This window comes from Phaenicophaeus curvirostris, chromosome 27, assembly GCF_032191515.1.
Source record: "Phaenicophaeus curvirostris isolate KB17595 chromosome 27, BPBGC_Pcur_1.0, whole genome shotgun sequence".
In the NCBI taxonomy this organism is placed as follows: domain Eukaryota; kingdom Metazoa; phylum Chordata; class Aves; order Cuculiformes; family Cuculidae; genus Phaenicophaeus; species Phaenicophaeus curvirostris.
In genome coordinates, this window is record NC_091418.1 from 5,681,026 (window position 1) to 5,708,709 (window position 27,684).

Genomic DNA, 27,684 nt, shown 5'->3' on the forward strand with positions numbered 1-27,684 from the left:
TGTCGTTTTATTTCCTTTTGTGAAAAATAACAGGGATTTAAGGGGGGAAAAAAAAGAAAATCCCACCCAGGGCTCAGCCCCGGATCCTGCCCAGCCCGGCACCACTGTGGGAAGGAGCAGGGCGGACGGCGCAGCATCCTCAGGGCAGGATCCGGCTCCTCGCCGAGATGAAGCGAGGGAGCAGAGCCGTGGGACGGGAGGATTTGGGAGCATCCTGAGGCAGCGGTGATCCTGCTCTCGCCTCTGGGATGGAGCGCTGGTCCCAACTCGACACCTGCCACGCTCGGTGCTGGCACGGGAGGGCTGGACCGTTGGCATCACCGCACCCTGCAGCAGCGACAGGCACTCGGCTCGTGCCCCCAGTCAGCTCGTGGGAGATTTCCATCGTCGGCAGGTTGTGGAGGGTTTCTTTTATCTTTTTTTTTCCATTTTTTTTCCTTTTTTTTAATAAAAACGGTCTTTAGGTTGACTGCTGGCAGCAGCTCTGAGCAGAGTCTGCTTACAAAAGAGTTCAGAAAGGGTCAAATATTGACCAATAATGGGTTTGGCTGCATTTGAATCTTGATTGTGGCTTCTGCAACGTACAGCAGGGAGGGGATGGACGGGACGGGACAAGGGAGGGATGAGTTTTTCCCTTAGTCAGTGGGTTTGGTGACCAGGGAAAGGGGCTGCGTTTGCAGCGGGGATGGGACAGCGGCCGCAAAGGATGGAGGTGAGGACAGGAGAGCCGTGGAGGGCACCGAGGTGAAGGGAATGGGCCTGGACAGGAGCGAGGGCGGGCTGCCGAGGCTCGAGGAGGAGGAGGAGGAAGAAGAGGAGGAGGAAGAAGAGGTGGCTTTGCCCGAGAGGAAGGCGGCTGAATGCACGGCGAGCTGAGCCCTGGCCTCCGGCTTGGTGGTGAGCGAGAGGGGCTGAGCCTGTTCCGAGTGGGTGGCAGCCGGCGCGGCCGGGGATGCCAGGGCAGCCGATGGCGTGGCGGGCGAATCCAGCATGCTGCCGTGCGAGGACGCGGGGCTGGCACACGGCTTCTCCGCCGGCAGGTACTGCACACACGGCTTCTTGCTCTTGGAAGCCAGCGAGCCTGCAAACAACAGAGGACAACGTGAGTGACACAGAGCTGGAGGAGGGTGGAAGCTCGCAAGGGCAATACTCACTCTCCGTGTCGTGGCTTTGCTGCTGGGCCAGCTTCTCTCGCTTTCTCTTCTTTTTCTTGCCCTGGAAAATGAGATAAAGCCTTCTTTGGCTTTGTGCCGCATAAAGCTGCTCGGTGGATGAGAACCGGGGCTGCCGGTGCCCCAGAGCAGCTCACAGGGATGCAGGAGCTGCTGAAGGTGACACAGCAACCCCAGCAACTCAGATCCATCGCCCTCCACCCCCAGGACCCCCAGCACCAACCTCCCCGAGCACGGGGAGCAGCCTCAGAGCAGCCTCGCAGCAGCTCCAAGAGAGGAGCCTGCGGGAAAGGAGGTTGTGGAGAGGAGGGAGCTGGGCTCTTCTCCCAAGGGACAGGGGACAGGACAAGAGGGAATGGCCTCAAGCTCCACCAGGGGAGGTTCAGGCTGAACATCAGGAAAAAATATATCATGGAAAGGGTCATTGGTCCCTGTCAGAGGCTGCCCAGGGAGGGGGTTGAGTCCCCTTCCCTGGAGGGGTTTAAGGGATGGATGGATGAGGTGCTGAGGGACATGGTTTAGTGTTTGATAGGAACGGTTGGACTCGATGATCCGATGGGTCTTTTCCAACCTGGTTATTCTAAGATTCCATGATGCTAAGTGGTGAGGAGGGGACACCTCCTCCCAGCAGGCCCCGGGGGCTGCACTTACGTAGTTGTCCCGCGCAGACCATGTCGGGTAGAGCTGGGAGTGCAGCTGCCGCTCCTTCCGGGCGAGCTCGTAGTATTTGGCCTGCTCCTCCCGTGAGAGCGAGTGCCACTGCGGGGAGGAGAGACCCGCGCTGCACAACCCAGAACTGTGCCACACATCCCAAAGCCCCGCTGGACACCGCCAAGGCACGCTGAAAACCCCAAAGCCGAGCCACAAACCCCAAAACCGTGCTGGAAAACCCAAAGGCAGGCTCCAATTCCTGAAGCCACGCTGCAAAGCCCGAAGCCATGGAAGAAAACCCAAAGCTGTGATGCAACCCCCAAAGCTGCGTTATAACCACTGAAGCCAACACTGCAAAGCCCAAACCTGCAGTGGAAACCCCAAAGCCACGGCTAGAAACCCTAAAGCTGCCCTGCAAAGCCCAGAGCCACGCTCCAAAGCCGCAATGGAAAGCTCAAAACCTCCCTGCAGACCCTGAAGCTGCGCTACCAGCTCCAAAGCTGCACTGGAAAGCTCAAAACCTCCCTGCAGACCCTGAAGCTGTGCTACCAGCTCCAAAGCCACGCTGGAAAGCTCAAAACCTCCCTGCAGACCCTGAAGCTGCACTGCAAAGCCCAAACCAACAGTGGAAACCTCAAAGCCACACTGGAAACCCTCAAGCTGTCCTGCATAACTCCAGAGCTGTGATGCAACCCCTAAAGCTGCGTTATAACCACCAAAGCCGCGCTGCGACCACCGAAGTCGACACAGCAAAGCCCAAACCTGCAGTGGAAACCCCAAAGTCACACTGGAAACCTCAAAGCCGCGCTGCAAACCCTGAAGCTGCACTGCCATGGGGCCGGAGACCTCTCACCCCATTGCCACCCAGGACCCACCAGCTCCCTGGCACCTTCCGGGCTAGCGATGCCGCAGGTGAAGGGACCAAACCAGAGGCAGAGGAGGCAGCTGAAAGGCATTTTAAGGCGACAGACGGGGCAGCACGAGGCAATGCCAGGAGAAACGTCCCTACCCGCCTGCCCAGGATCTGGTTGATGGCAGCGCTCTCCTTCAGCGTGCACTCGGCCACCACCTTGGCCCTCATCTCCTTCATGTACAACATGAAAGCGTTGAGCGGCTTCTTGATGTGGGGTTTCTTCTCCTCCTCCTTCTTCACAGTGACGGGGGATTTCCTGCAAGCAGTGGGACGATGGGTCAGGATCCAGCAGCACCCAGGGGACGAGTTTCTGTCCCCTGCGCTGTCCTGTCCCCGACTCACGAGTTGCCTCCGGGGCTGACGCTGGGCTGGGTGGGTTCCTGCTTCACGATGGGCGAGACGATGGTCGGGTGTGGGATGCCCGAGGGGTGCAGCCCGTGGGCAGGTGGTGGGACCATGTGTGGGGAGAAACGGCTGGACATCAAACTGCAGCGGAGGGAGCGGAAGGAAGAGCTCGTCAGCACCAACTGCCCCCAGGTTCCACCCCAAACCCTCCCGAGATCCTCCTGCAATAAGAGGCCACCAGCCTCAATCCAGCTGGGGGACTGGTTTTACACTGGATTCCACCCCAGATTGTGCAGGATGGCAACATGGACCCTACTGAAGGATGTCATGAGCCCATGGGATCATGGAATCATACAATAACCAGGTTGGAAGAGACCCATCAGGATCATTGACTCCAACCATTCCCATCAAACACTGAACCATGTCCCTCAGCACCTCGTCCACCCGTCCCTTAAGCCCCTCCAGGGAAGGGGACTCAACCCCCTCCCTGGGCAGCCTCTGCCAGGGACCAATGACCCTTTCTGTGAAAAATTTTTTCCTAATGTCCAGCCTAAAACATGGAATCATTAAGGCTGGAAAAGACCTCCCAGCTCATCCAGTCCAACCATCAGCTCAACCCCACAGTGCCAACTAAACCATATCCTGCAGTGCCATGTCTGCACGAGTTTTGAACACCTCGCTTCTCCCCAACCCAGGGGACCATCTGCACCCTCCCAGGGGTCTTTTTGGCCACGGAGGCCACTGCAGCCTCCTGGGGCCAATCTGTGTCTGTGGAGAGCAGGGACTCCCTGGAAACACCCACTGCTGATGCCGAGACCCACATTGTCCTCAGGGAAGTGGCCAAAACCCCACTGTCAGGTCCAGAACACCCAAGGAACATCCTGCATCCCTGCTGAGACCCACCTGGACATGGAGGCGTTCATGGCGAGGGCAGGGTAGGGGTGCCGGAAGCTGCCGGGAGGGATGGAGTAGACGGGCTGGCCTTGCCTGCAAACACACAAGCTTTAGTGGAAAGACATCCCTCCTCAATCCCTGGGGGCCTTTGGAACTCTCCCTGGCAGTGCAGAGTCATAGAATCCTGGAGTGGTTTGGGTTGGAAGGGACCTCAAAGCCCATCCAGTTCCACCCCTGCCATGGGCAGGGACACCTCCCACTGGATCAGGGGCTCCAAGCCCCATCCAACCTGGCCTTGAGCACCTCCAGGGATGGGGCAGCCACCCCTGCTCTGGGCAACCTGGGCCAGGGCCTCCCCACCCTCACAGCGAAACATTTCTTCCCAAGATCTCATCTCAATCTCCCCTCTTTCCCTGCCTTCCCAACCACTGCGGGAGCCCTCGGCATCGCACCGAGCTCACAGGGGAAAAAGTGGGAAGAGGAGGAGGATCTCGGGGATGAGGGGCTGAGGGGATCTGCCTGGGGACAGGGACATTGAGGTGGGAGTGAGCCCCCAGCCCAGGGTCCAGCGCATCCTTACTGCGGCACCAGCCAGCCCAGCGGGTGCGGGATCTGACCCACAGCTCCTGGCGACAGCGGGTAATAGGGGGGCAGCTCGGACGGGTGCGGCGGCCGCGGGATCCCTGTAGCAAGAGGGAGGGATGAACGGGAAGCAGTGTTAAAACACAGTGGCCTCTAAGCACTCCACCTCCATCCAAGCATCCCTTCATCCAAAATCCCATCTCCCTCCCAAGACCTCATTTTTCTCTGAGCATCCCACCTCCCTTCCCAGCATCCCATCTCCCTCTCAGCACCTCATCTCCCTCTGAGCATCCCACCTCCCTTCCCAGCATCCCATCTCCCTCCCAGCACTTCATCTCCCTCTGAGCATCCCACCTCCCTTCCCAGCATCCCACCTCCCTTCTCAGCATCCCACCTCCCTTCCCAGTATCCCATCTCCCTCCCAGCACCTCATCTCCCTTTGAGAATCCCATTGTCCAGGATCCCATCTCCCTCCCAGCACCTCATCTCCCCTTGAGCATCCCACCTCCCTTCCCAGCATCCCATCTCCCTCTTAGCACCTCATCTCCCTCTGAGCATCCCATCTCTCTCCCAGCACCTCATCTCCCTCTGAGCATCCCATTGTCCAGCATCCCATCTCCCCCTTAGCACCTAATCTCCCTCTAAGCATCCCACCTCCCTTCCCAGCATCCCATCTCCCTCCCAGCACCTCATCTCCCTCTGAGCATCCCATTGTCCAGCATCCCATTTCCCTTCCAGCATTCAGTCTCCCTCTGAGCATCCCGTTGTCCAGCATCCCATCTCCCTCTTAGCACCTCATCTCCCTCTGAGCATCCCACCTCCCTTCCCAGCATCCCATCTCCCTCCCAGCACTTCATCACCCTCTGAGCATCCCACCTCCCTTCCCAGCATCTCATCTCCCTCTGAGCATCCCACCTCCCTTCCCAGCATCCCATCTCCCTCCCAGCATCCCGTCCATCTGCACAGGGAGAGGACGCTGCAATAACCAAAACGGAGCCCTGGAGGGATCCCCACGCACCCCGACCCATCCCTGGCCACCAGCCGCATCCCTTTCCCACCACCCAGCAACCAGGAATCTGGGAAGCAGAGGGACTGTGGGACAGACAGCGCCCCGTTTCAGCACAGCACGGCCCCCATCAGCATCCCTTTGCTCACCCGGACGGGTCCCAGCCCCGTGCTCACCCGTCTTTGGGTCGATCTCTGGTGAGAGGTGTCCGGGCGGCGAGCCCGGCGAGAAGTGGTCGTTGCTGTAGGTGATGAGCGGCGTCAGCGGGTGCATGGGATGCGTGTGCTGCACCACCGGGACCTTGTTCGACTGTGAGGGACAGCGCGTGGGAGGGCGAAACCACACCCCGAAAAAAACCCCGAACCCACCGTGGACACCGTATTGGCATCACGGGGCGGGGGGGCTGGAGTGGGGTTATCCCTCGGGAAAAGCATCACCCCGTGGGATGCAGCCGCTCTTACCAAGTGCGCGGGCGAGGGGGAACGGCTGTCCTTCAGCGTGGCGCCCGCCGGCACGTCCAACAGCGGCCACTTCATCTGCAGGTACTGCAGGAGAGCCAGGCTGATGGAACACCCCCAGCCCCAGAACACCCCCAATCCCAAACAATCTCAGCCCCTAAACACCCCCAGTCCCCAAACACCCCTCGGCCCCCAACCGTCCCCAGGCTCAAACGATCCCAGCCCCGAAACAGCGACCCCCCCAGCCCCAAATCAAACACTCCCAGCCCCAAAACAACCCCCAGATCAAAATAAAACATCCCCAGTCCCAAATCAAACACCCCTAGCCCCAAAACACCCTCAGCCCCAAACAACCCCCCCCATCCCCGAACACCCCATCCCCATCTGTGCCCTTGGCTGGGACTCCCCAAGCCAAGGAGGCCACCAGGGGCTGGTGGCAAAGGGGTTTGGGGGGCACGTGGGGTTGTTTGCACCCCTACAAGCCCCTACGGACCCTACAAATGGTGCAAACCCCAAATCCCAACCCCCTGATCTCCATCTCAAATGGTGCAAAACCCCAACCCCCAAACCTCTGCCCCAGAGGGTGCAGAGCCCCAAAGCCCAGACCTCAAATCTCAACCACAAATGCAAAGTCAAGTTTTAAACCTGTGCCCCACATGGTGCAAGACCCTAAATCCCAAACTTCTGCCCCAAATGCAAAGCCCCAAGTCCCAAATCTCCACCTCAAACAGTGCAAGACCCTAAATCCCAAATGCCTGCCCCAAATGGTGCGAAGCCATAAATCCCAACTCCCACATCTCTGTCCCATGTGGTGCAAAGCTCCAAATCCTAAACTCCAAACCTCCTCCCCAAACAGTGCAAGGACCTAAATCCCAACCTTCTGCCCCAAATCCCAAGCCTCCACCCCAAATGCAAAGCCCCAAGTCCTAAATCTCTGCCCCACATGGTGCAAGACCCTAAATCCCAAATTTCTGTCTCAGATGGTGCAAAGCCCCAAATCTCTGCCCCAAATCCAAAGCCCCAAGTCCCAAAACTCCACCCCAAACAGCACAAGACCTTAAATCCCAAACTCCTGCCCCAAATGGTGCGCAGCCATAAATCCCAACTCCCACATCTCCGTCCCAAAAGCAGAGCTCCAAGTCCTAAATCTCCACCCCAAATGGTGCAAAGCCCCAAAATGTAAACTCCAAACCTCCTCCCAAAACAGCGCGAGGCCCTAAATCCCAAACTTCTGCCCCAAAGCTCCATCCCAAATGCACGGGGCTTCGCCCTTGGGGTGGTTTGGGATGCGCCACTGTCTTGCTGAGGAGCCATCCCCCCTTCTCCTGCGCCGAGGCCACCTCTCCCCACCCCAAACCCAGATGTTTTATTGCACGGTGACGCCCGGTGCAAGCTGCCATCCCAGTTCCTGGGCCACCAGCATCAACTTCCAGACCAGAGCGCAAGGAATCAGCCCAATTTTGCAGCAAGGGATGGTGGGGGGTAAGCAAATATGGGTTTTTTTCCAGGAGTTCTTCCCCCTCCCGGGGCTGAACCTCGCTGCGACACGTGGGTCGGTCTCCCTGGCCCTGGATGGAAGTGGCCCCCAAAAGAAAGGTGCTTTGTGTGGTGTTTTGGAGAGGCCGGAGGCATTTCCCGGCAGCCGGCGGGAGGGCGGCGCGTCCCAAGATGCCGGGGTTGGGGAATGTGGCCTGGACAGGCTGCAGCTGCGAGCAGGAATTTCCCCACACTACAAACCTTCCTGATCCGAAGCAGCTGGGGAAGGAAAACCCAGGGAGGAGCGGAGGGGAGTGTTAACTCTTCCACGGCTGGATGGATGCATCCCTGCCCACATCGCCTCCGGCAGCTCCCAAAGTGTCCTCTATGCCCCCCAGCACCAACCCCCCCATCATCCCCCATCTCCAGCATCCCTCCTGCATCCCCAGTATCCCCCTAGTGTCCCTTCTGCACTCCCTCCATCCCCTCCTCCACCCCCAGTATCAGCCCTTATCTCCAGTATCCCTTTCTGCATATCCAGCATCCCCTTTGCTCCTCCAGGAACCCCCACTCCATCTCCACTATCCCCCCCTTGCCCCTCCAGTATCCCCCTCCCACATCTCCAGTATCAGCCTCCATCACCGGTATCCTCCTCTCCATCTCCACTATCCCCCCCTATCTCCAGCAACAACCCCTCCATCACCAGTTACCCCCCTATGTCTCCAGTACCCCCATCCAGCATTCCAGTCTTCCCCCCTTGCTCTCCAGTATCGCCTTCCTGCATCCCCAGTATCCCCCTTGCTCTTCCAGTATTCCCCCATGTCCAGTAACTCCTCCCACATCTCCAGTATCCCTCACATCTCCAATAAGCCCCGCTCCATCTCCAGTTACTCTTCCTGTGTTTCCAGTATCCTCACCCTGCATCCCCAGTCCTCCCACCTTGGTCTCCAGTATCCCCAGTGTCCCCCTTGCTCCTCCCGTATCCCCCCTCCACTAACTCCTCCTGCATCTCCAGCACCCCTCTCATCTCCTGCGTTTCCAGTATCCCTGTCCCGCATTCCCAGTCCTCCCACCTTGGTCTCCAGTATCCCCCCATCTCCATCCCCCCCGTTCCTGCCAGCACCCGGTCCAGCTCCATCCCCACCGACACCGCCCATGGGGATATCCCGCTGGCAAACCAGGGCCACCCTGTGCCAACGGCACCAGGGGACAGCAGCACAGACCCAACGAAGCCGGAGATGAGGATTTCCCATCACCCACCCCTTCCTGCAGCCACTGGCACTGGGGATCCCCAAAATCCTGCTCCACCACCTAAACCAGGCACCCCAGGTCCCATCATGTGCAGGGGTGCCCAGCACCTCAGTCCTGATGCCTCCGGATGCTCTCCCCGAGGAGATTTTTCATAGAGCCATAGAATCATTTGGTTGGAGAAGACCTTTGAGATCATCGAGTCCAACCATCCTTGAGCAACTCCACTGCCCATCTTCTAAACCCCTCCAGGGATGGGGACTCCACCACCTCCCTGGCAGTCATTCTGGTGCCTGAGAACCCTTTTGGTGAAGAAATTTTTCCTAATTGTGGAATCATTTGGTTGGAAAAGACCTTTGAGATCATCGAGTCCACCTGTACCTGTCCACTACTAAACCACATCTCTAAGCAATGTCCAAGCTGAACCTGACCTGGCACAACTCCAGGCCATTCCCTGTGGTCCTGTCTCATATTCTGGTGGACAGTAGTGGTGAGACGGACCCGGCGGTGCCGTGGAGCCGTAACCGGATCTGGTTGTGGAGGAGGAGGCAGGGAGCCAGGGCACCATGTGTGCTTGGAGCACGCTTGGTATGCGAGCGGTGCCGTGACCCGCGCGGGCTCGCGCCGTGACCTGCCGCACGCCCCACGCTCCGGAGACATTTCCTAAAGCGTCAGCTTTGATGCGTCCTCCAAATGTGGGCGATCAAAGGTGCCGGGCTGCGGCGGGGAAGCCCTGGGGTCTGGCTGCTGTTCAACTCCAGGCTGGTTCCAAAGAGCCGAGTGCTGACACTGCCACCCCACCAAAGTAGCACGGGGATGGGAGAAGGTTTCGGCTTTGGATGTTGTCGGGTGGGCTGCGGTGGCAACCGCGGCTGGAGTGATGCATGAGGGGCCCTGGGCATCCCCATGGCTGCACTAGGACAACACATGAGAGGTCCTGTCATCCCCATGACAGTCAATGGCACTGAGACAACACACAAGGTGTTCCAACATCCCCATGGCCATCATGAGGTGCCCTGAGCATCCCCTGGCTGCACTGGGACAACACGTGAGATCACAGAATCACCAGGTTGGAAAGGACCCACTGGATCGAGTCCAACCGTTCCCATCAATCACTAAACCATGTACCTCAGCACCTCATCCACCCGTCCCTTAAACCCCTCCAGGGAAGGTGACTCAACCCTCTCCCTGGGCAGCCTCTGCCACTGCCCAGTGACCCTTTCCCTGAAAAATTTTTTCCTGATGTCCAGCCTGAACTTCCCCTGGTGGAGCTTGAGGCCATTCCCTCTCGTCCTGTCCCCTGCCCCTTGGGAGATGTCCCAACATCCCAATGACCAACATGAGATGCCCTGAGCTCCCTCATGGCCACACTGGGACAACACATAAGACGCTCCAAGCATCTCCATGACTGCACTTGGATGACGCCCAAGATGTGACAACATCCCCATGGCCACCACGAGACGCCCCGAGCAGCCTGGTAGCCACACTCCGATGACACCGATGGTGTCCCACCACCTTTCCCACCACACTAGGACCAGGGCTGTGCCAGGGTGAGGCAGGAGCTGCCCCTGTGTCCTCGCCGGGCGCTTTGGGCCCCTCCTCGCCGCCCCCATGACAAAGGGGGCTTTCTCCTCTATTCTGTAAGCGGAGAAGCCGCTGGGGGACGGCGGCTGGGGAAGGGCTGGGAGAGAAAAGGCTGCTTCTCATTTGGAAGCCGTTTCAGGAGGCCGGGGAGGGGAGAGGAAGGCGAGGGGGGGGACCCTTTCAAAATATACAAAGGTTGGGGGGGGGAGCTGGCGAACGCTTCAGTGCTAATGTGGAAAAATGAAGCCCCCTCCCCTTCTCCTGGGCTCCAGCACGGACACAGCTCCCCCTGTCCCGCCACGCGCGAGCCCCCACGTTGGAGCTATTAGGAAAGTCAAAAAAAAAAAAGAAGAAAATAGTTGAAAATCGGTCACATTCCAGAGAGATTAGAGCAAAAGTTCTGGTTCCTCCTTACCAGCCACCCCTCAATTAAAGAAGGGGGGGGGGGGGGGAAGCAGGGAGTTAACCCCTTCCCTGCCATGGCGGCACAACCACAATAGAAGCTCCTGTCTGGTTGTCCAACCCCACCCTGTGGCCCCAGCAGCCAGAGGAAGGGTCAGCGGTGGTGTGTGCTGGGGGAGTCGTGCCGCGCAGCGTTGGGAGTTTCGCCTCTGCGCCCGGTGAGGAGGCACAAACACCGCGGGATCCCCTAATGTCCAATTAGGGGCTTTAATGAGCAGATTTCCTCTCCTCTTCTGCACACGGGGCTCGATCCCAGCCGAGATGCTTTACTTGGGAAGGGGAAAAGTGATGCTGGAAGAATCCCAACGGGCAGCAGGGCTGGCACGGTGTCCAAGCACGGCATCCTGCATCTGTGTCCTGCTGTGGCATCCCCAGTATTGTGTGTCCTGGCATCGTGGGTCCAGGCGTTGCATATCCCACGATTGCGTGTCCCGGTGTTGCACGTTCTGGTATCATGTGTCCCAGCACTGCGTGTCTTGCTGTTGTGTGTCCAAGGATTCAATACCCCAGCATTTTTTCTCATGGTATCACATGTCCCAGGATTGCAGGTCCCAGCATTCTGTGTCTTGGTGTTCCATGTCAAAGCATCTCAAGTCCTGGTGTTCCATGCCCTGACATCATGTATCCTAGTGCTCCGTGTCCCAGCATTGCATCTCCCAGCATCTCATGCTCTAGGATCGCACATCCCAGCATGATTAATCCAGGTGTTCCATATCCAGGCACTCCCTGTCCTCCTGATGTTGCACATCCCAACACTCCATATCGCAACATCGCGCATCCCAATGTTCCCCATCCCAACATCACGCATCCCAGCGCTCCCCATCCCAACATAGAATCATCAGGTTGGGAAGGACCCACTGGATCATCGAGTCCAACCATTCCCATCAATCACTAACCCATGTCCCTCAGCACCTCGTCCACCCGTCCCTTAAACCCCTCCAGGGAAGGGGACTCAACCCCCTCCCTGGGCAGCCTCTGCCAGGGACCAATCACCCTTTCCGTGAAAATTTTTTTCCTGATGTTAAGCCTGAACGGAGCTTGAGGCCATTCCCTCTTGTCCTGTCCCGTCCCTTGGGAGAAGAGCCCAGCTCCCTCCTCTCCACAACCTCCTCTCAGGGAGTTGCAGAGAGCAATGAGGTCTCCCCTCAGCCTCCTCTTCTCCAGGCTAAACACCCCCAGCTCTCTCAGACGCTCCTCGCAATCCTTGTTCTCCAGCCCCCTCACCAGCTTCGTTGCTCTTCTCTGGACTCGCTCCAGAGCCTCAACATCCTTCTTGTGGTGAGGGGCCAGAACTGACCCCAGGATTCGAGGAGCGGTCCCCCCAGGGCCGAGTCCAGAGGGAGAAGAACCTCCCTGGCCCTGCTGGCCACGCCGGGTCTGATCCAAGCCAAGATGCCATCATGCATCCCAACACTCCATATCCCAACATCGCGCATCCCAATGTTCCCCATCCCAATATCACTTGTCCTGCTGCCACACGTCCCTGTCCACTGCAGCCTCCCCTCCGCTGAGCTCCAAGGCTCAGTCATGGAGGCCACTGGCCTCTCTTTTTGGGAGAAAAAAGAACTGATTAGGACCTGAGCAACCGTTTTTCCAGGTCAGACACAACCTGCAGTTGCTGGGGGCAGAAAAGCCTCCGTGCTGGCCTCTCCCTTGCCTGAACATGCTCCAGCCTGAAGAGAAGCCCAAGGAAACCACTGGCATCATGGAGAAGATCCATGAGGTGCCGGCCTTTGGCCACTTCATCCCTATCCCAGATGCGGGAAAGCACCTGGGGAAGCATCTCACCAGCACATCCTAAATGTCCATCCCTCCCCACCACCTCTGTCCCTGGTGGGGGACGGTGACCCCAAATCACCTATCCCCACGCCATCCCCTTTTCCAGCCCGAATTCCCAGGGTCTTGCAAAGCCTCCAGGCTCGGCAGGTCCGAACGGGAACCCCTGCGGAGCCCTCCAGCCCTCCTCGCTCCCAGGCTGTTTACACAGCTGCGGGATAACTGACAGCTCGCCCTGCCCCCTCCTGCCTCCGCTCCAGCCCTTTTTTCCCCAAAAAATACATCCTAAAACTGTGCTGGGGGAGACCGGGCAGCAGGGTGGAAAACGGGGCTTTGTGGGAAGTTTAACAGAGCCCCTGGAAATCTTTGTCTGGGTGTTGGATGGTCTTGTAGCATCCTGGATGCTGAGCAGCATCGGGAAGGGGAAGGGGAAGGGGAAGAGGAAGAGGAAGGGGAAGGGGAAGAGGGAAAGGCAGGGAAAAGCTCCTTCTTGAAGGCAAACATGGGATGGGGAGAGCATGTCCCACTTGATGAGAAAAGGAAAGGGAAGCAGCCGGGCAAGACAATCCATGGATGTTTTGGTCCTGTGGAGCTGGAAATGAAGGCAGGGGAGGGGCTGGAAACAAATGGGAAGAGGGGACCTAGTTTTTCCCCCCCTGCGCCAGGTATTGAGCTCAAATAAATCACCCAAGAAAAATAGGAAAACTCAAAAAGCCCCGCACAGCCCATCGCCCGTCCCTCATCCCCACACGAGGAGTCGACACGTTCTGATTCCCCGCAGATAATTAGGGAGGGAGAAATCCCAATCCCAGATGGGATTTACAGCCCCAGAAACAAGCCATAAATCCTCGCCCCCTCCTCTCTCCCCGCCTTGCTCCCCTCCAAGCTGCTTCCCAGCTGAATAATCTCCTCCAGATGTTGCCTGGGACGGCAGTTTCCAGCAGAGACGAGTCCTTTTGGGGGGTCTCCAGCATCCCTGCATCCCACCAAAGTGAACCCCCAAAATACCTGGGCGGGCTATTTATTTTCCTATCGGGATTTAGAGTTTTTAAGGGCTGCAATGGGGATACATGGGGGGTTGATGCTGCAGCTCAGGTTGCCCCCACGGCTCGCAGTGTCACCTCCTGGCATTCCCAGGGTGACGCAAGCCAGGCAAAGGCCATCCCAAGAGGGGACACTTATTTTGGGGTGGGAACGGATGGATGCAGCGCTAGGAGTTTGCAACCCCTCGATAAAGGATGCTCGACTGTTCCCACGGTGCAGCCCAAGCCAGCAGCACAGACACTGACATGATCCAGGTGGGAAATACCAACGGCACTGGGATAGGAAACCAGGAAAAAAAGGCTGGGAGCTGAAAAATCAGCCCACCCCCAACCTATTTAGGATGAGTTTGGAGAGGTGGTGCTTAAAGCTGACCTTATCTTGAGTCACAGATCCCCTCGCTGCCGTGCCAGGGATGCCGAGTGCGTCTGCTGCACTGTTTGGCCCCGTCTGTGGCTCCGCAGAGGAAAAGCAGGATGAGAGACATGGAAGCAAGCAGGATGAGGCTCGTGGGGACTGGAGCATTGCCAGGACACTGGCCGAGCCAACTCCCAGGCAGCTCGTGGGGCTCAGCTTCATCCTAAAGCAACCTCATCACGGGGATGCCCCAAGCACCTCTCGCCATGGGTACCCTGAGCATCCCTTGCCTGTGGAACCATCCACCACCCCTGGGTGCCCCAGGCATCCCTCATCATGGATGCCTCGAGCTTCTCTCACCTACGAGCGCCCCGAGCATCATCCTTTGCCACGGGCACCCTGAGCATCCCTCACACACACATCCAGCCACTAAAGTGGCACAAGCCGGGATCCTGGGCTGCCAGCACTTCCCTCCTCGCTCCCCAAACCTGACACCACCAAGTTTTTCCCGCTGCCCCACGGCTTTTGTCTGCAGCTTTCAGCTCCCGTCCATCACGCTCAATGGCTCCATTCATCCCGCGCTCAGGAGGCGGCTGCATCTGCGCCGGGGGATCCCAGCGGGTGCAAAGGGCTCAGGGTCCTGGTGGACAAAATCCCAGCGGCTCTGAAGTCCGCCACAGAGCATCCTCGCTTTTGGGGGGACACGGGATGCAATAGGTGGCCAGGAAAGGTGTTTGAACCGGGCTCTTGAGCTCCTGGGTGGAATTTTGCAAGTGGAAAATGTTTAAGAGCTCATCCAAGGGATGGAAAAAGTTGCTGGAAGTTACACCACGGTGGAAATTTGGGGCAGAGGGGGTCACATCGCCCTGCTGTGCCCCCTGCCAACCACACACCCCATGATCTGGGGGCCTGGCATCTCCAGAGATGCAGCTCTGCATCCAGACAGGTGACACAGCGCCCAGGCGACAGGGTCCTGTACCCCCCCATCAGCACCCATGGGAGACTGGGGGGTCTCAGGACTACCTGTGAGAAATGGGGGGAGGGAGTCCTGTACCCCTGCCAGCACCCATGGGACACTGGCTTTCCAACACCCCCCTCAGTAGCACTCGTGGGACACTGGGGGGTCCTGTACCCCCCCAGTAGTACCCATATAACACCCATTCCCCTCGCATCCCAGCCTGTCCACCTCCCTTGCCCTCCACCACGGGTCCGGGTGGGATTCTCAGGGTGACATCGCCGCCAAGAAAACAACCTAAAACTAAAGCAAACCATGAAGCCACACATCATCATCTCCTCTTCCTCCTCACTCAGCCCATCCCACCCCAAAACCCCAATCCGAGCACAGAGAGCCAGGACACACAAGTCCAACCTCCCCTTGCCCTTAACCCTCCTCATCCTCCAGCCGGGATGCGCCGCGGACTTCTCTCCGGGTTCCTCTTTCCCCCTGCTCCCGCCAGTGACTTCAAGGAAGGGAAACTAATGAAAAGCAGCTGCTCAGAATACCAGAAAGATGATGAATGCGCGTTAATTCCCCTTAACAAACCCAGGTCTTATGAGAGTCGCCTGGAGCGCTTACTTCATTGCTTTAATTTGGGAATCGTGTTGGAAAAGGGAGGAGGGAGAAGTTGGGGGGGGGGGGGGGGGAGTTTGGTGGAAACCTCCTGTAGGTCTCATTTAGCCCAAAAAACCTCCCCAACCCTGGGGTAATTAGCCGAATAGCATAATTAAGGAGGAGACACAAAGAAGCCATTGTGCGCGAAGGCTCAACAGGCAGAGATGGGGAAACTGAGGCACGGGAGGGGTTGCTGCTGGGAGGAAAGTTTGCTGCAAGGAGGGATGCAAGCGGCCCCGCAACTGCATGGAGCGAGGTGAAGAAGCCAAAAAGTGTGAAAAAGCCTTTTTCCTCCATTTTTTCCAGGTGGGAAATACATGGAAATATGGATATATTTCCCTCTGTGCTGCCGGGGGGCGGAGGAGGGGGGAATCCCAAATAAACCCACAATTCCCAAGGAGGTGCTCAGAGCACAGTCGGTGAAGGACAAATCATAGAATCATTGAATAGTTTGGGTTGGAACCTTAAAGCCCATCCAGTTCCACCCCCCAGCATGGGCAGGGACACTTCCCACTGGATCAGGGGCTCCAAGCCCCATCCAACCTGGCCTTGAACCCCTCCAGGGATGGGGCAGCCACCACTGCTCTGGGCAACCTGGGGCAGGGCCTCCGCACCCTCATCTAAATCTCCTCACACCCTCTTCGAACTCCCCAAAACCCACAATTTTCACACAAAAACCCCTTACAAATGCCCCAAAAATGTGACTTTCACAACAAATCCCTTCACGAAAGCCCCAAAAATGTGACTTTCAGACCAAATCTCCTCACAAACGCCCAGCAAAAAGTCATTGTCAGACCAAATCCCCTCACAAATGCCCAGCAAAAATGTGACTTTCACACCAAATCCCTTCATGAAAGCCCCAAAAATGTGACTTTCACTCCAAATCTCCTCACAAATGCCCCAAAAATGTGACTCTCACAACGAACCCGCTCACAAATGTCCTAAAAATGTGACTTTCGCACCAAATCCACTCACAAACACCCACCAAAAAGTGACTTTCAGACCAAATCTCCTCACAAATGCCCCGAAAATGTGACTTTCACCCCAAATCTCCTCACAAATGCCCCAAAAATATGACTTTCACATCAAATCTCCTCGCAAATGCCCCCAAAATGTGACTTTCACTCCAAACTCCCTCACGAATGCCCCCAAAATGTGACTTCCAGACCAATTCTCCTCACAAATGCCCCTCAAATGTAACTTTCACTCCAAATCTCCTCACAAATGCCCCAAAAATGTGACTTTCACACCGAATCTCCTCACAAATGCCCCGAAAATGTGACTTCCAGACCAAATCTCCTCACAAATGCCCCCAGAATGTGACTTTCAGACCAAATCTCCTCACAAATGTCCCAAAAATATGACTTTCACACCAAATCTCCTCACAAATGTCCCAAAAATGTGACTTTCACACCAAATCCCCTCACAAATGCCCCGAAAATGTGACTTCCAGACCAATTCTCCTCACAAATGCCCTGAAAATGTGACTTTCGGACCAAACCTCCTCGCAAATCTCCCCAAAGCACGACTTTCACACCAAATCCCCTCACGAATGCCCCCAAAAATGTGACTTTCACTCCAAACCCCCTCACGAACGCCCCCAAAATGTGGCTTTCACCCCAATTCTCCTCACAAATCCCCCAAAGCGCGACTTTCACACCGAAGCCCCCCCCATGAATGCCCCAAAAACGTGACTTCCAGACCAAACGCCCTCACAGGCTTCCCCAAACTCCCCCAAAGCGCGATTTTCAACTCAAATCTTCTCAAATGTCATAGAATCCTGGAACGCTTTGGGTTGGAAGGGACCTCACAGCCCATCCAGTCCCACAGGCAGGGACACCTCCCACTGGATGAGGGGCTCCAAGCCCCATCCAACCTGGCCTTGAACCCCTCCAGGGATGGGGCAGCCACCTCTGCTCTGGAAGCACCAGTGCTTAACCCCCCTCACCCCAAAATATTCCACTGAATCGAGGACACCAAGCCCCACGACGCGAATAAACATCCCCTCATCCCAACACCTCCATCCCACACCCCACGGAGCGCACGCCAAGCTCTCCTCTCAGCCAGCGCCGCCGCCGCCTCCAGCAAGACCCGCCCGGTTTGGGGAGCAACCCTTTTTCTTGCCAAAAATGTGGATTTTAATCATTTTCCTTGGCAGCTGCACGGTGAAGTGGATATATTTTCTTTCGCAGACAGATCCGCCTCTGTGTTGCAGCCGGGATCGCGAGCTCATCCCAGGAACGGGGGGAAAAAAAGCCAGAACAAGCCCAGGTTCTATTTTTTTCCCCTCACTTATTTCATGGCCGCAACCCAGCAATGTGCATTAATTGCATTAATTACAGCGGCGTGGCACCACAGGGAGCTGTTTGGGTGCTTGGGCTGAATTTCCATGCCTGAGGAAGGTTGAGATTTGTTTAAATACTCACCTCCAGCCTTGAATTCCTGGGGTTAAACTGGGTTTTTTTGGGAATTAATGACAATCCCAAGCGGGGTTCTGCTTCTCTGTCCATGCGTGGTCTCACCTTTGCCTTCCATGCCTGGTTTGGGGACGCCAAGCAGCTGGTTCCCATCCTTTCCCAAGCCAGGGATCGGAGAAGGAGACCAAGGAACAGAGAAGGAGACCAGGGATCAGAGGATACCGGGGTGCAATTCTGCCCCGGAACAGATCCGGCTTGTCCTGAGCTTGAGATGCAAGACATCAGTTCCAAATGATCCCAATGGGATAGACCTGGCGTGGTGGCAACAGGGGTTTGCATCCATCCAGCTCGTGATTCCCAGTGCTTTGCTTTTCCATCCCGCTTTGGGTACCCTCATATTTTGGGGAATCACGGCTCCGATGCTCTCACGGAATCAAATCCCATCTTGGGGGTCCCCAATTCCCAGTGGGAAGCCAAGCTAAAATGCTGCTCCAACCAGCGATGCCATCATCAGACCTGGCCAAATTCCTCTCCCAGCTTAGAGGAGCCTGAAAAAATACCACCTCGGTCAGGAATGACCAGGAGTGATTCCAGAGCAGACATCCCAAATTCCAGGGTCCCGTTTGGAAATAACAGGGGTGATATTGGAGCAAGGTGAATTAACCCAGACGAAGGGCAGAAGCATCTCATGGCTTTGGTTGCCAGCAGTTTAGCACAGGGGTGGAGGTGATGCTCCTGGTTCAGGGTGTGGAAAGGCATCGCTTTTCCAGATTTAGAAATATATTCCAGCTTTATAAATATTATGGAGTGAAGAGTGCTTGGCCCATGACTCCAAAACCAAAGTCCTCCAGTAGTTTTGCCGCTGCCTGGTCCAACATCTGCATCCACAGACAACTCAGACCCCAGCATCCTTCACCCACCTCCTCAGAGCATCTCACACGCACAGAAGTTATTTGGGATTTGGGGTATTTTTCCTCAAAAAAAATCTTCCGTTTCCATCCAGTAGAGTCACACTGGTCAACCACCCTGGATTGCAAGGATGCCATGACCACCAGGATGACCAGATCCTGTGGATAAGCTTTTCCTCCAACAGCAGGCAGGGGAAATAAAAAGGAAACAGGGAAAAAAACAGTGTCCTAGGGGCTGCTGGGTGGCCTCCCACCTCCTGCCACCTCTGCGCTCCACATGTTGGATCTTGCCTCGGAGCCGGCGGGTGGCAGATTTGTCAGTGCAGAGCTCGGTGCCCTTGGGCAACGCTGCTGTGTGGGAACGCTGCGCCTGGATGGATCCTGTATGGGATCAAGGATGCTGCGCCTGTATGGATCCGGTACAGGATTGAGGATGCTGCGCCTGGATGGATCCTGTATGAGATCAAAGATGCTGTGCCTGGATGGATCCTGTATGGGATCAAGGATGCTGCGCCTGTATGGATCTGGTATAGGATCGAGGATGCTGCGCCTGGATGGATCCTGTATGAGATCAAAGATGCTGTGCCTGTATGGATCCTGTATGGGATCGAGGATGCTGCACCTGGATGGATCCGGTACTGGATTGAGGATGCTGCGCCTGGATGGATCCGGTACTGGATTGAGGATGCTGCGCCTGGATGGCTCCTGTACGGGATCGAGGATGCTGCGCCTGGATGGATCCTGTATGGGATTGAGGATGCTGCGCCTGGATGGATCCTGTACAGGATCGAGGATGCTGCGCCTGGATGGATCCTGTATGGGATTGAGGATGCTGCGCCTGGATGGATCCTGTATGGGATCAAGGATGCTGTGCCTGGATGGATCCTGTATGGGATTGAAGATGCTGCGCCTGGATGTATCCTGTACGGGATTGAGGATGCTGCACCTGGATGGATCCTGTATGGGATCGAGGATGCTGTGCCTGGATGGATCCTGTATGGGATCGAGGATGCTGCACCTGGATGGATCCTGTACGGGATCGAGGATGCTGCGCCTGGATGGATCCTGTATGGGATCGAGGATGCTGCACCTGGATGGATCCTGTACGGGATCGAGGATGCTGTGCCCGGCTAGATCCTGTACGGTATCAAGGATGCTGCGCCTGGATGGATCCTGTATGGGATCGAGGATGCTGTGCCTGGCTAGATCCGGTACGGGATCGAGGATGTTGTGCCTGGGTGGGCCCAGTCCAGGCTTGCAGCATGACGTTATCCCAGGATCCAGCGGATCCCTGCGTCGCCGCTTTGGTGGGCGCGTGTGGAGAGGACGAGGTGTGGGGAGCGGCACAGAGCTGGGGCGCTTCCATCGTCCGAGTGGCCACAGGATACAGCAGGTTCTCACCTGCCGCGGTGCCGCACCAAAATCCAGCTGCAAGAGCCCTCCTGTACACGACCAGCACCCACAAAAGCCTCCCAGCACCCCACGTTTGCCCCCATCGCGACGCCTCTCAGGCTCTGCTCTGCATAGAAATGTCTGGACCCAGCAGGATCTGGCCCCAATCCAGGGCATTCCCATCCCCACTTCTCCCGGTCCAAACCCAGGATGCAGCTCCAGCTCCTCTTTGCTAATCCCCCTCTCTCTGGGACTCATTAAATCCTCATTAGTGATCATTCCCTATGAATCCCAACCCCTCTCCCTTTTAATTATTCCTTATTCCTTGCTGATATTTTGGGATCACGGCCAGTTGCGCATCACCTCCAGATTGTGGTAACACCAAGAGCGAAAAATTGGGAATATAACCCTTATTTGGCACCCGGACACTGCCCAAAGTCGGGAATATTGATATAAAAACGATATGATATGATATGATATGATATATGATATGATATGATATGATATGATATATGACCCCCCTGCCCTCTGCATCCCAGGATTTACACTCTGCAGCCATTCAAACCAGTTCCTTCCAATACACCAAAAGCAAGGAAACTCCCCAAACATGGAAAACTCCCCACTCGATGCCACTGGAAAGCAGGATCCCAGCCAGCGAGCCCGCGCCGGGGGATTTTAAGCCATTCTGACCCCAACAGGTTTTGCCATCCCATACAGCAACGTGGCTTCGCAAGAAGCCCCAGCAAATAATGTGCCTAAAGTCATCAGGTGTCACCGTGGCTGCTCCGGAGTTGGAATACACGCAGAAAAAGAGGAGCAAGGGGTGAGGATCCAGCCTGGCAGGTGGTGGGTACCATGGCTGGGCATCACATCCCGGCCAGGGGACAGAGAATCCACCCTGGAATGCTATCGGGGGCACTGGCAGGGGAAACTGAGGCAGGAGAAGGGCATATGGGAAATGACTGATGTTTATAAAATAGGTCTAGATTGCTAAAACAGGTTTTAGATATCTCAAACAGGTCTATGGTCACGGTCCAGCTGGAAGGATCTGGCCCAGGTTCATGGGTCTAGTCCAAGTTTTTGGTTCTGGTCCAGGCTTCTGATTCTGGTCCAGGTTTAGGGATGTGGTGCGGAGTTTAGGGGGCTGGTCCAGGGCTTTGGATCTGGTCCAAGCTTAGGGATCTCATTCAGGTTTACGGTTCTGGTCCAGGTTCATGGGTCTGGTCCAGGTTTATGATTCGGGTCCAGTTTTAGGGGTCTGGACCAGGCTTAGGGATGTGCTCCAGGCTTCTGATTTTGGGTCCAGGTTCACAGGTCTGGTCCAGGTGGGTGCTTGGGATGGTTTGGGTGTAGAGGGATGTCGTTGAGGACTGGGAGGGGTGGGGTGGGGGGGTGGGGGGTGTCAATCCCCGCTCTCCTTTGTGTCCCCTCCCCCTTTTAATGCTCGCTCAATTTGCTCCACCAGTTTTCCAAAGCCCGAGGAGGGACGGACAATGTCAGCCCATTAAGAGCTTGAAAAAGTCGCAGGGAGTCCTTTTAAATGAGAAAAGCGGAGCAGCTCAGGGTCAGGTTTCGGGCTGGGCACTCCCCAACCCCCTCCGGGGTGCACACCCCCCCCTGCGCCCCCCCGGGAAGAGGCAAACCGAACCAAAAACAAGAGGAATAAAGCAAATTTCTTCCTATTTTTCGAACGCCAGGATGTTGCTTTCCTGGAGGGGGAGGCGTGAGGCTTGGGGGGAGCCCAAGGGGGGGCTGAGCATCCCTGAAAAGGGGGAACTGGGGGGGTGGTCAGGGGGATTGAGGGGTGTCAAGGGGTTCGGGGGGGGTGTCAGGGGGTTCGGGGGGCACTTACGGTGCGGGCACCGCCCGGGGAGAGGGCTCCGTTGGCGAGGTAGGGGCTGCCCAGCTCGGGGAGCATCAGGAAGGGGTAGCCCGGGTAGGGGGGGCCCTTAAAAAAGCCCCCATCTTGCTGTCGTCGGACCACTGGGGAGAGAAGGGGGGGGTGAGGGGGGGGCAGGGGGCAAGGGGACTCTTGGGGTGGGGGTGACATGGAAGGAGGGGGGGGGGATGCCATGGGGGGGACGCTATGGAAGGGGGGGGGGGATGCCATGAAAGGGGGAGGGGGGGGATGCCATGGAAGAAGGGGGAGGGGGGGGATGCCATGGAAGAAGGGGGAGGGGGGGGATGCCATGGAAGGAGGGGGATCATGGAAGGGAGGGGGGGGTCATGGAAGGGAGGGGGGGCGATGCCATGGAGTGGGAAGGTCTGTGTGCTACTGGGGGGGGGGGGAAGATTCTGCTGGGGGGGATGCTGCAATGGAAGGGGGGGGCTGGGGAGGGTGGAGGGGGGGATGCTGCCATGGGGCAAGGATAGAGACATTTTGGGGGGGGGGATCGTGGGTCCCTCTGTGGGTGGAGGCGGGGGGTGGGGGGACACAGGGAGGGGGACACGGTGGGGGGGACACTGATGGGAAGGGGCCAGTGGCGGGGGGGGACATGGAGAGAGGGGGGACACGGGAGGGGGTAACACGAGTTGAACACACGGGGGGGGGACACGAGGGTGACATTGAATGGGGGGGACATGGAAAGGGGGACATGGAAAGGGGGACACGAAGGGGGGGACAGTGGAGGGACACAGCGGGGGGGGACAGGGACTGGGGGGGACGACACTCCAAGGTTGAGGATGGGAGAGGGACACGGAGAGGGGGGACACGGGGCTGGATGCCGGAGGGGGGCGGGGGGGGGGGTCCCGCCGCAGCCGGGGGCGCAAACAAAGAAGTTGCGAAGTCTCGGCTGGTCCCGCGGGGACCGGGAGGGACACGGAGGGGGGGGGACACGGAGAGGAGGGGGGGACACGGAGAGGAGGGGGGGACACACGGAGAGGAGGAGGGGGGGGACACGGAGAGGAGGAGGGGGGGACACGGAGAGGGGGGGGGGACACGAAGGGGACACTGGGGGGGTGTCACAGGAGAGAGGGACACTCGGGGGGGGATACGGGTAGCGGGACACTGAAGGGGGACCCCGGGGCTGGGAGGGGGGGGGCAGCGAGGGGTGCGAGGGGGACCGGGGTGGGGAGAGAGGGGGACCCCGGGGGGGTCGTTGGAGACAGAGACCGGGGTGAGGAGTGGGGGTGGGGGGGTGATGCTCCGTGGAGGGATGGGGGGACCGGGGTGGGGAGGGGGGGGGGGGGGGCACCGAGGGGGACCGGGAGCGGGGTGAGGAGGAAAAGGGGGACTCCGGGGATGGGGGGAGACCCCGGGGGGGGCAGCCGGTACCTTCAGCCAAGTACTCCCGCGGCTTCTGGAAACTTTCCCGGGGCGGGGGGGGCCGCTCCGCCTGCGGGGAGAGGGCTCTGAGCGGGGCCGGCCGGGGGGGGGGGGGGGGGCACCTCCTCCCCCAATCCCCCAACCCCCCCCCCAGCCCCCCCCCCCGTTTCCCACCTCGGAGTCGGAGCCGGAGCCGGGGCCGGAGCCGCGGTTCTCGGTCTCGCTGACCAGCGAGGACTTGAGCTCGTCCAGGTCCCCGTGGGCCGAGCCGCGCCCCGCGCCCTTGTCCTGCTCCTCGCCCTCGTCCTGGAAGGCGATGAGCTCGTCGGGGGCCCCCAGATCGTCCCCGTCCCCCGTCCCACCCCCCCCCCCCCGCCGCCGGTTCCAGCTGCGGCATCGTTGGGGTCCGGCCCCGCCGCCCGCTCCGGCCCCGCGGGCCCCGGGAATGCGGGGCGACCGGGAGCGGGAGGAGGAGCGCGGCTGCAAACCGACACCGGGGGCAGGGCGGGCAGCACCGCCCCCGCAGCCCCCCGGCCCGGCCGCCACGCAGCCCCCAGACCCGCTCCGGAGCCCCCAGACCCGCTCCGGATCCAATCTCAGCCCCCAGACCCTCTCCGGAGACTCTCTGGAGCCGATCCCAGCCCCCAGACCCGCTTCGGAGTCCCCCGACCCGCTCCGGAGCCGATTTGGATCTGATCCCAGCCCCTAGACCCGCTCCGGAGCCCCCAGACCCGCTCCGGATCCAATCCCGGCCCCCGGACCCGCTCCGGAGCCGATCCGGATCTGATCTCAGCCCCCCAGACCCGCTCCAGATCCCATCCCAGCTCCCAGACCCGCTCCGAAGCCCCCAGACCCGCTCCGGATCCAATCTTAGCTCCCAGGCCCGCTCCGGAGCCCCCAGACCCGCTCCGGAGCCCCCAGACCCGCTCCGGATCCGATTTGGATCTGATCCCAGCACCCAGACCCTCTCCGGATCCAATCCCAGCCCCCGGAGCCGATCCGGATCCGATCTCAGCCCCCAGACCAGCTCCGGAACCCCCAGACCCGCTCCGGATTCAATCCCAGCCCCTAGACCCGCTCCGGAGCCCCCAGACCCACTCCGGATCCGATTTGGGTCCGATCCCAGCTCCCCCCGACCTGCCCTGAGCCGATCCGGACCTGATCCCAGCCCCCTGACCCGATCCCAGCCCCTGACCCGATCCCAGCCCCTGACCCGATCCGAGCTGATCTGGATCCGAGCCGAGCCGAGCTGGACCTGATCCCAACCCCCCAGCACAGTCCAAGCCAATTCGGATCCGACCCCAACCCCTCGACCCGATCCGGATCCAATCCAGATCCGATCCCAGTCCCCCGACCCGATCTGAGCCGATCTGGATCTAAGCCTCGACCCTCTCCGGATCCAAGTCGAGCCCCCAGCGCCGCTCCGGATCTGAACCGATCCTGATCCCAGCCCCCTGAGCTGATCCGGATCCGAGCCGAGCCTCCCAAGCCGAGCCCGACCCGATCCCAGCCCCCTGACCCGCTCCAGATCCGATCCCAGCCCCCTGACCCACTCCAGATCGGATCTGGATCTGATCCCAGACCCCTGAGCTGATCCGGATCCGATCCCAGACCCCTGACCTGCTCCGGATCCGATCCCAGCCCCCTGGCCCACTCCAGATCTGATCCCAGCCCCCTGACCTGCTCCAGATTCAATCCCAGCCCCCTGACCCGCTCCAGATCGGATCTGGATCCGATCCCAGCCCCCTGACCCGCTCCGGATCCGATCCCAGCCCCTTGACCCGCTCCAGATCGGATCTGTATCTGATTCCAGCCTCCTGACCTGCTCCGGATCCAATCCCAGCCCCCTGACCTGATCCACATCGGATTTGGATCCGATCCCAGCCCCCTGACCCGCTCCGGATCTGATCCCAGCCCCCTGACCCACTCCAGATCGGATCTGGATCCGATCCCAGCCCCCTGACCCGCTCCGGATCCGATCCCAGCCCCTTGACCCGGATCTGATTCCAGCCCCCTGACCCACTCCAGATCGGATCTGGATCCGATCCCAGCCCCCTGACCTGCTCTGGATCCCTTCCCAGCCCTCCGACCCGATCCGGATAAGATCCCAGCCTCCCCCGATCCGCTCTGGACTTGAGCTCAGCCGCCCGACCCAACCCAGATTCGAGCCAAACCCCTCGATCTGGTCCAAGCCGATCCGGACCCGATCTCAGACCCCCCGACCCTCTCTGGATCCAAACCCAGCCCCCAGACCCACTCCAGATCCGAGCCGAGCCGGACCCCTCAACCCTCTTCAAGCTGATCCGGACCCAATCATAGACCCCGACCTGTTCCGGATCTGAGCTGAGCCCCCTGACCTGCTCTGGATTCAATCCAGACCTGATCGCAGCCCCCCCAAGCTGCTCCAAGCCGATCCAGATCTGAGCCGAGCCCCTCGACCACTCCAAGCCAATCCCGATCCGATCTCAGGCCCCCGATCCGCTCTGGACCCGATCTCAGCCTCCTGATCCACTCTGGATCTGCTCCGGACCCAATCCCAGCCTCCTGACCCACTCTGGATCTGCTCCGGACCCAATCCCAGCCTCCTGATCCACTCTGGATCCGCTCTGGACCCAATCCCAGCCTTCTGATCCACTCTGGATCTGCTCCAGAACTGACTGCAGCCTCCTGACCCGCTCCAATCCAAACCGGACCTGATCCCAGCCCTGTGATCTGAGCCGAGTCAATCCCAGCTCCCCAGCCCGCTCCAGTCTGATCTATATTGGATTCCAGCTCCCTGAAGCCACTTCGGATCTGAGCCGAGCCCCTTGACCCACTCCGGATCTGATCGCAGCTCCCTGGCCCATTCTGGACCTGTTCCAGACCCAATCCCAGCCCCAAGAACAACTCCAGATCCGATCCCAGCCCATCGACCCAATCCAGATCCGATCACAGCCCACCGACCCAATCCAGATCCGATCCCAGCCCACAGATCCAATCCAGATCCGATCCCAGCCCACTGACCCAATCCAGATCCGATCACAGCCCCACAACCCACTCTGGACCTACTCTGGATCCATCCCAGCCCACCAACCCACTCCAAACCTGCTCCAGATCTGATCCCAGCCCACCGACCTGATCCCAACCTCCATCCCATTGGAGATACCTGGTGTGTCCAGGTTCCCCTGTGTTATTCAGGGGGTTCCCAGGATCCACAGGTTCTCCCATCCCATCCAGGGTCCCTTCATCTCATCTGAGGGCTCCTTGGCATGTCCAGAGCCTCCCATCCTATCCCATCCCATCCTATCCCATCCCATCCCATCCCACCCTGGGTCCCTCCATCTCATCCAAGATGTCCCCTCCCATCCGGATGTCTCCATCTGCTCTGGACTCAATCCCAGCCTCCTGATCCACTCTGGATCTGCTCTGGACATCAGCGTGAGCTCAAGAGAGGGTTCCCCATCCCACCCCATGCCAGGAGCAGGGTGCCAGGGTCCCACCATGGTGCCCATGAAGCTCAAAGCCACCTCGGAGAACAGACCCACTGGAAAACACTTTTTCCTCCTTTTTCTTGCAGAGTGGGCTAGTTCCCCTGGGACAGGGACACATGGGTGAGGAGGGGTCTCACCCAGGAGGGTGGCACCCAATGGGGCTTCATCCAGCATCTCATAGAATCCTGGGATCCCTAGGCTGGAAAAGACCTTTGAGATCCTCAAGTCCAAGCATAAAATCTCCGAGCAATTGGCTTCTCCTCACGTCACCCCCAGCCTGACCCTGAACCCCAATCTCTGGCCACACTTCCCACCTCCCCATTTCCCCAGACAATGGGACAATCCCCAAATCCCTGGGGCCACAGCCGCTCCCACCCCTCCCCACCAAGCCCAGCAGCTCCCGGCTCTGCTCCTCAAAGGTTCTTCCTTTGCTTTGCCTGGAAGGCTTCATGAAAAGGCTTTTTGTGACATGGAAATAAGTGGTGACCCCACTCCCCCTGCCCAAGAGGCTCAAGGGACGGTGAGAGGCAGCTGCAGGGGACAGTGCCACGCGGTCCTTCCCACCTCCAAGGCCTCCAGATGTTTTATTACCCTGTTTTTAATTAACATTTCCACCCACGTGCTGAATGGGGACTTTGTTGGGTTGCTCTTTGCT

General features: G+C 58.6%; 1 protein-coding gene across 2 annotated transcripts; it reads right to left on the reverse strand.

Moving 5' to 3' along the window:
- TCF7L1 (transcription factor 7 like 1) lies at window positions 1-23,796 on the reverse strand. Of its 2 annotated transcripts, XM_069877481.1 has the most exons (12): window positions 23,734-23,796; window positions 23,569-23,629; window positions 22,147-22,277; window positions 6,025-6,108; window positions 5,740-5,872; window positions 4,556-4,658; window positions 3,985-4,068; window positions 3,079-3,222; window positions 2,833-2,992; window positions 1,824-1,931; window positions 1,155-1,215; window positions 1-1,081 (listed from the first exon to the last, which is right to left on the reverse strand). In XM_069877481.1, exons 3-12 carry the CDS (start codon window positions 22,210-22,212, stop codon window positions 636-638), a joined length of 1,389 nt encoding a protein of 462 aa, XP_069733582.1. In that variant the 5' UTR covers window positions 22,213-22,277; window positions 23,569-23,629; window positions 23,734-23,796; the 3' UTR covers window positions 1-635. The 2 variants fall into 2 exon arrangements, with proteins under 2 accessions (XP_069733582.1, XP_069733583.1); XM_069877482.1 differs by lacking the exon at window positions 6,025-6,108.
- Window positions 23,797-27,684: the final 3,888 nt, after the last annotated feature.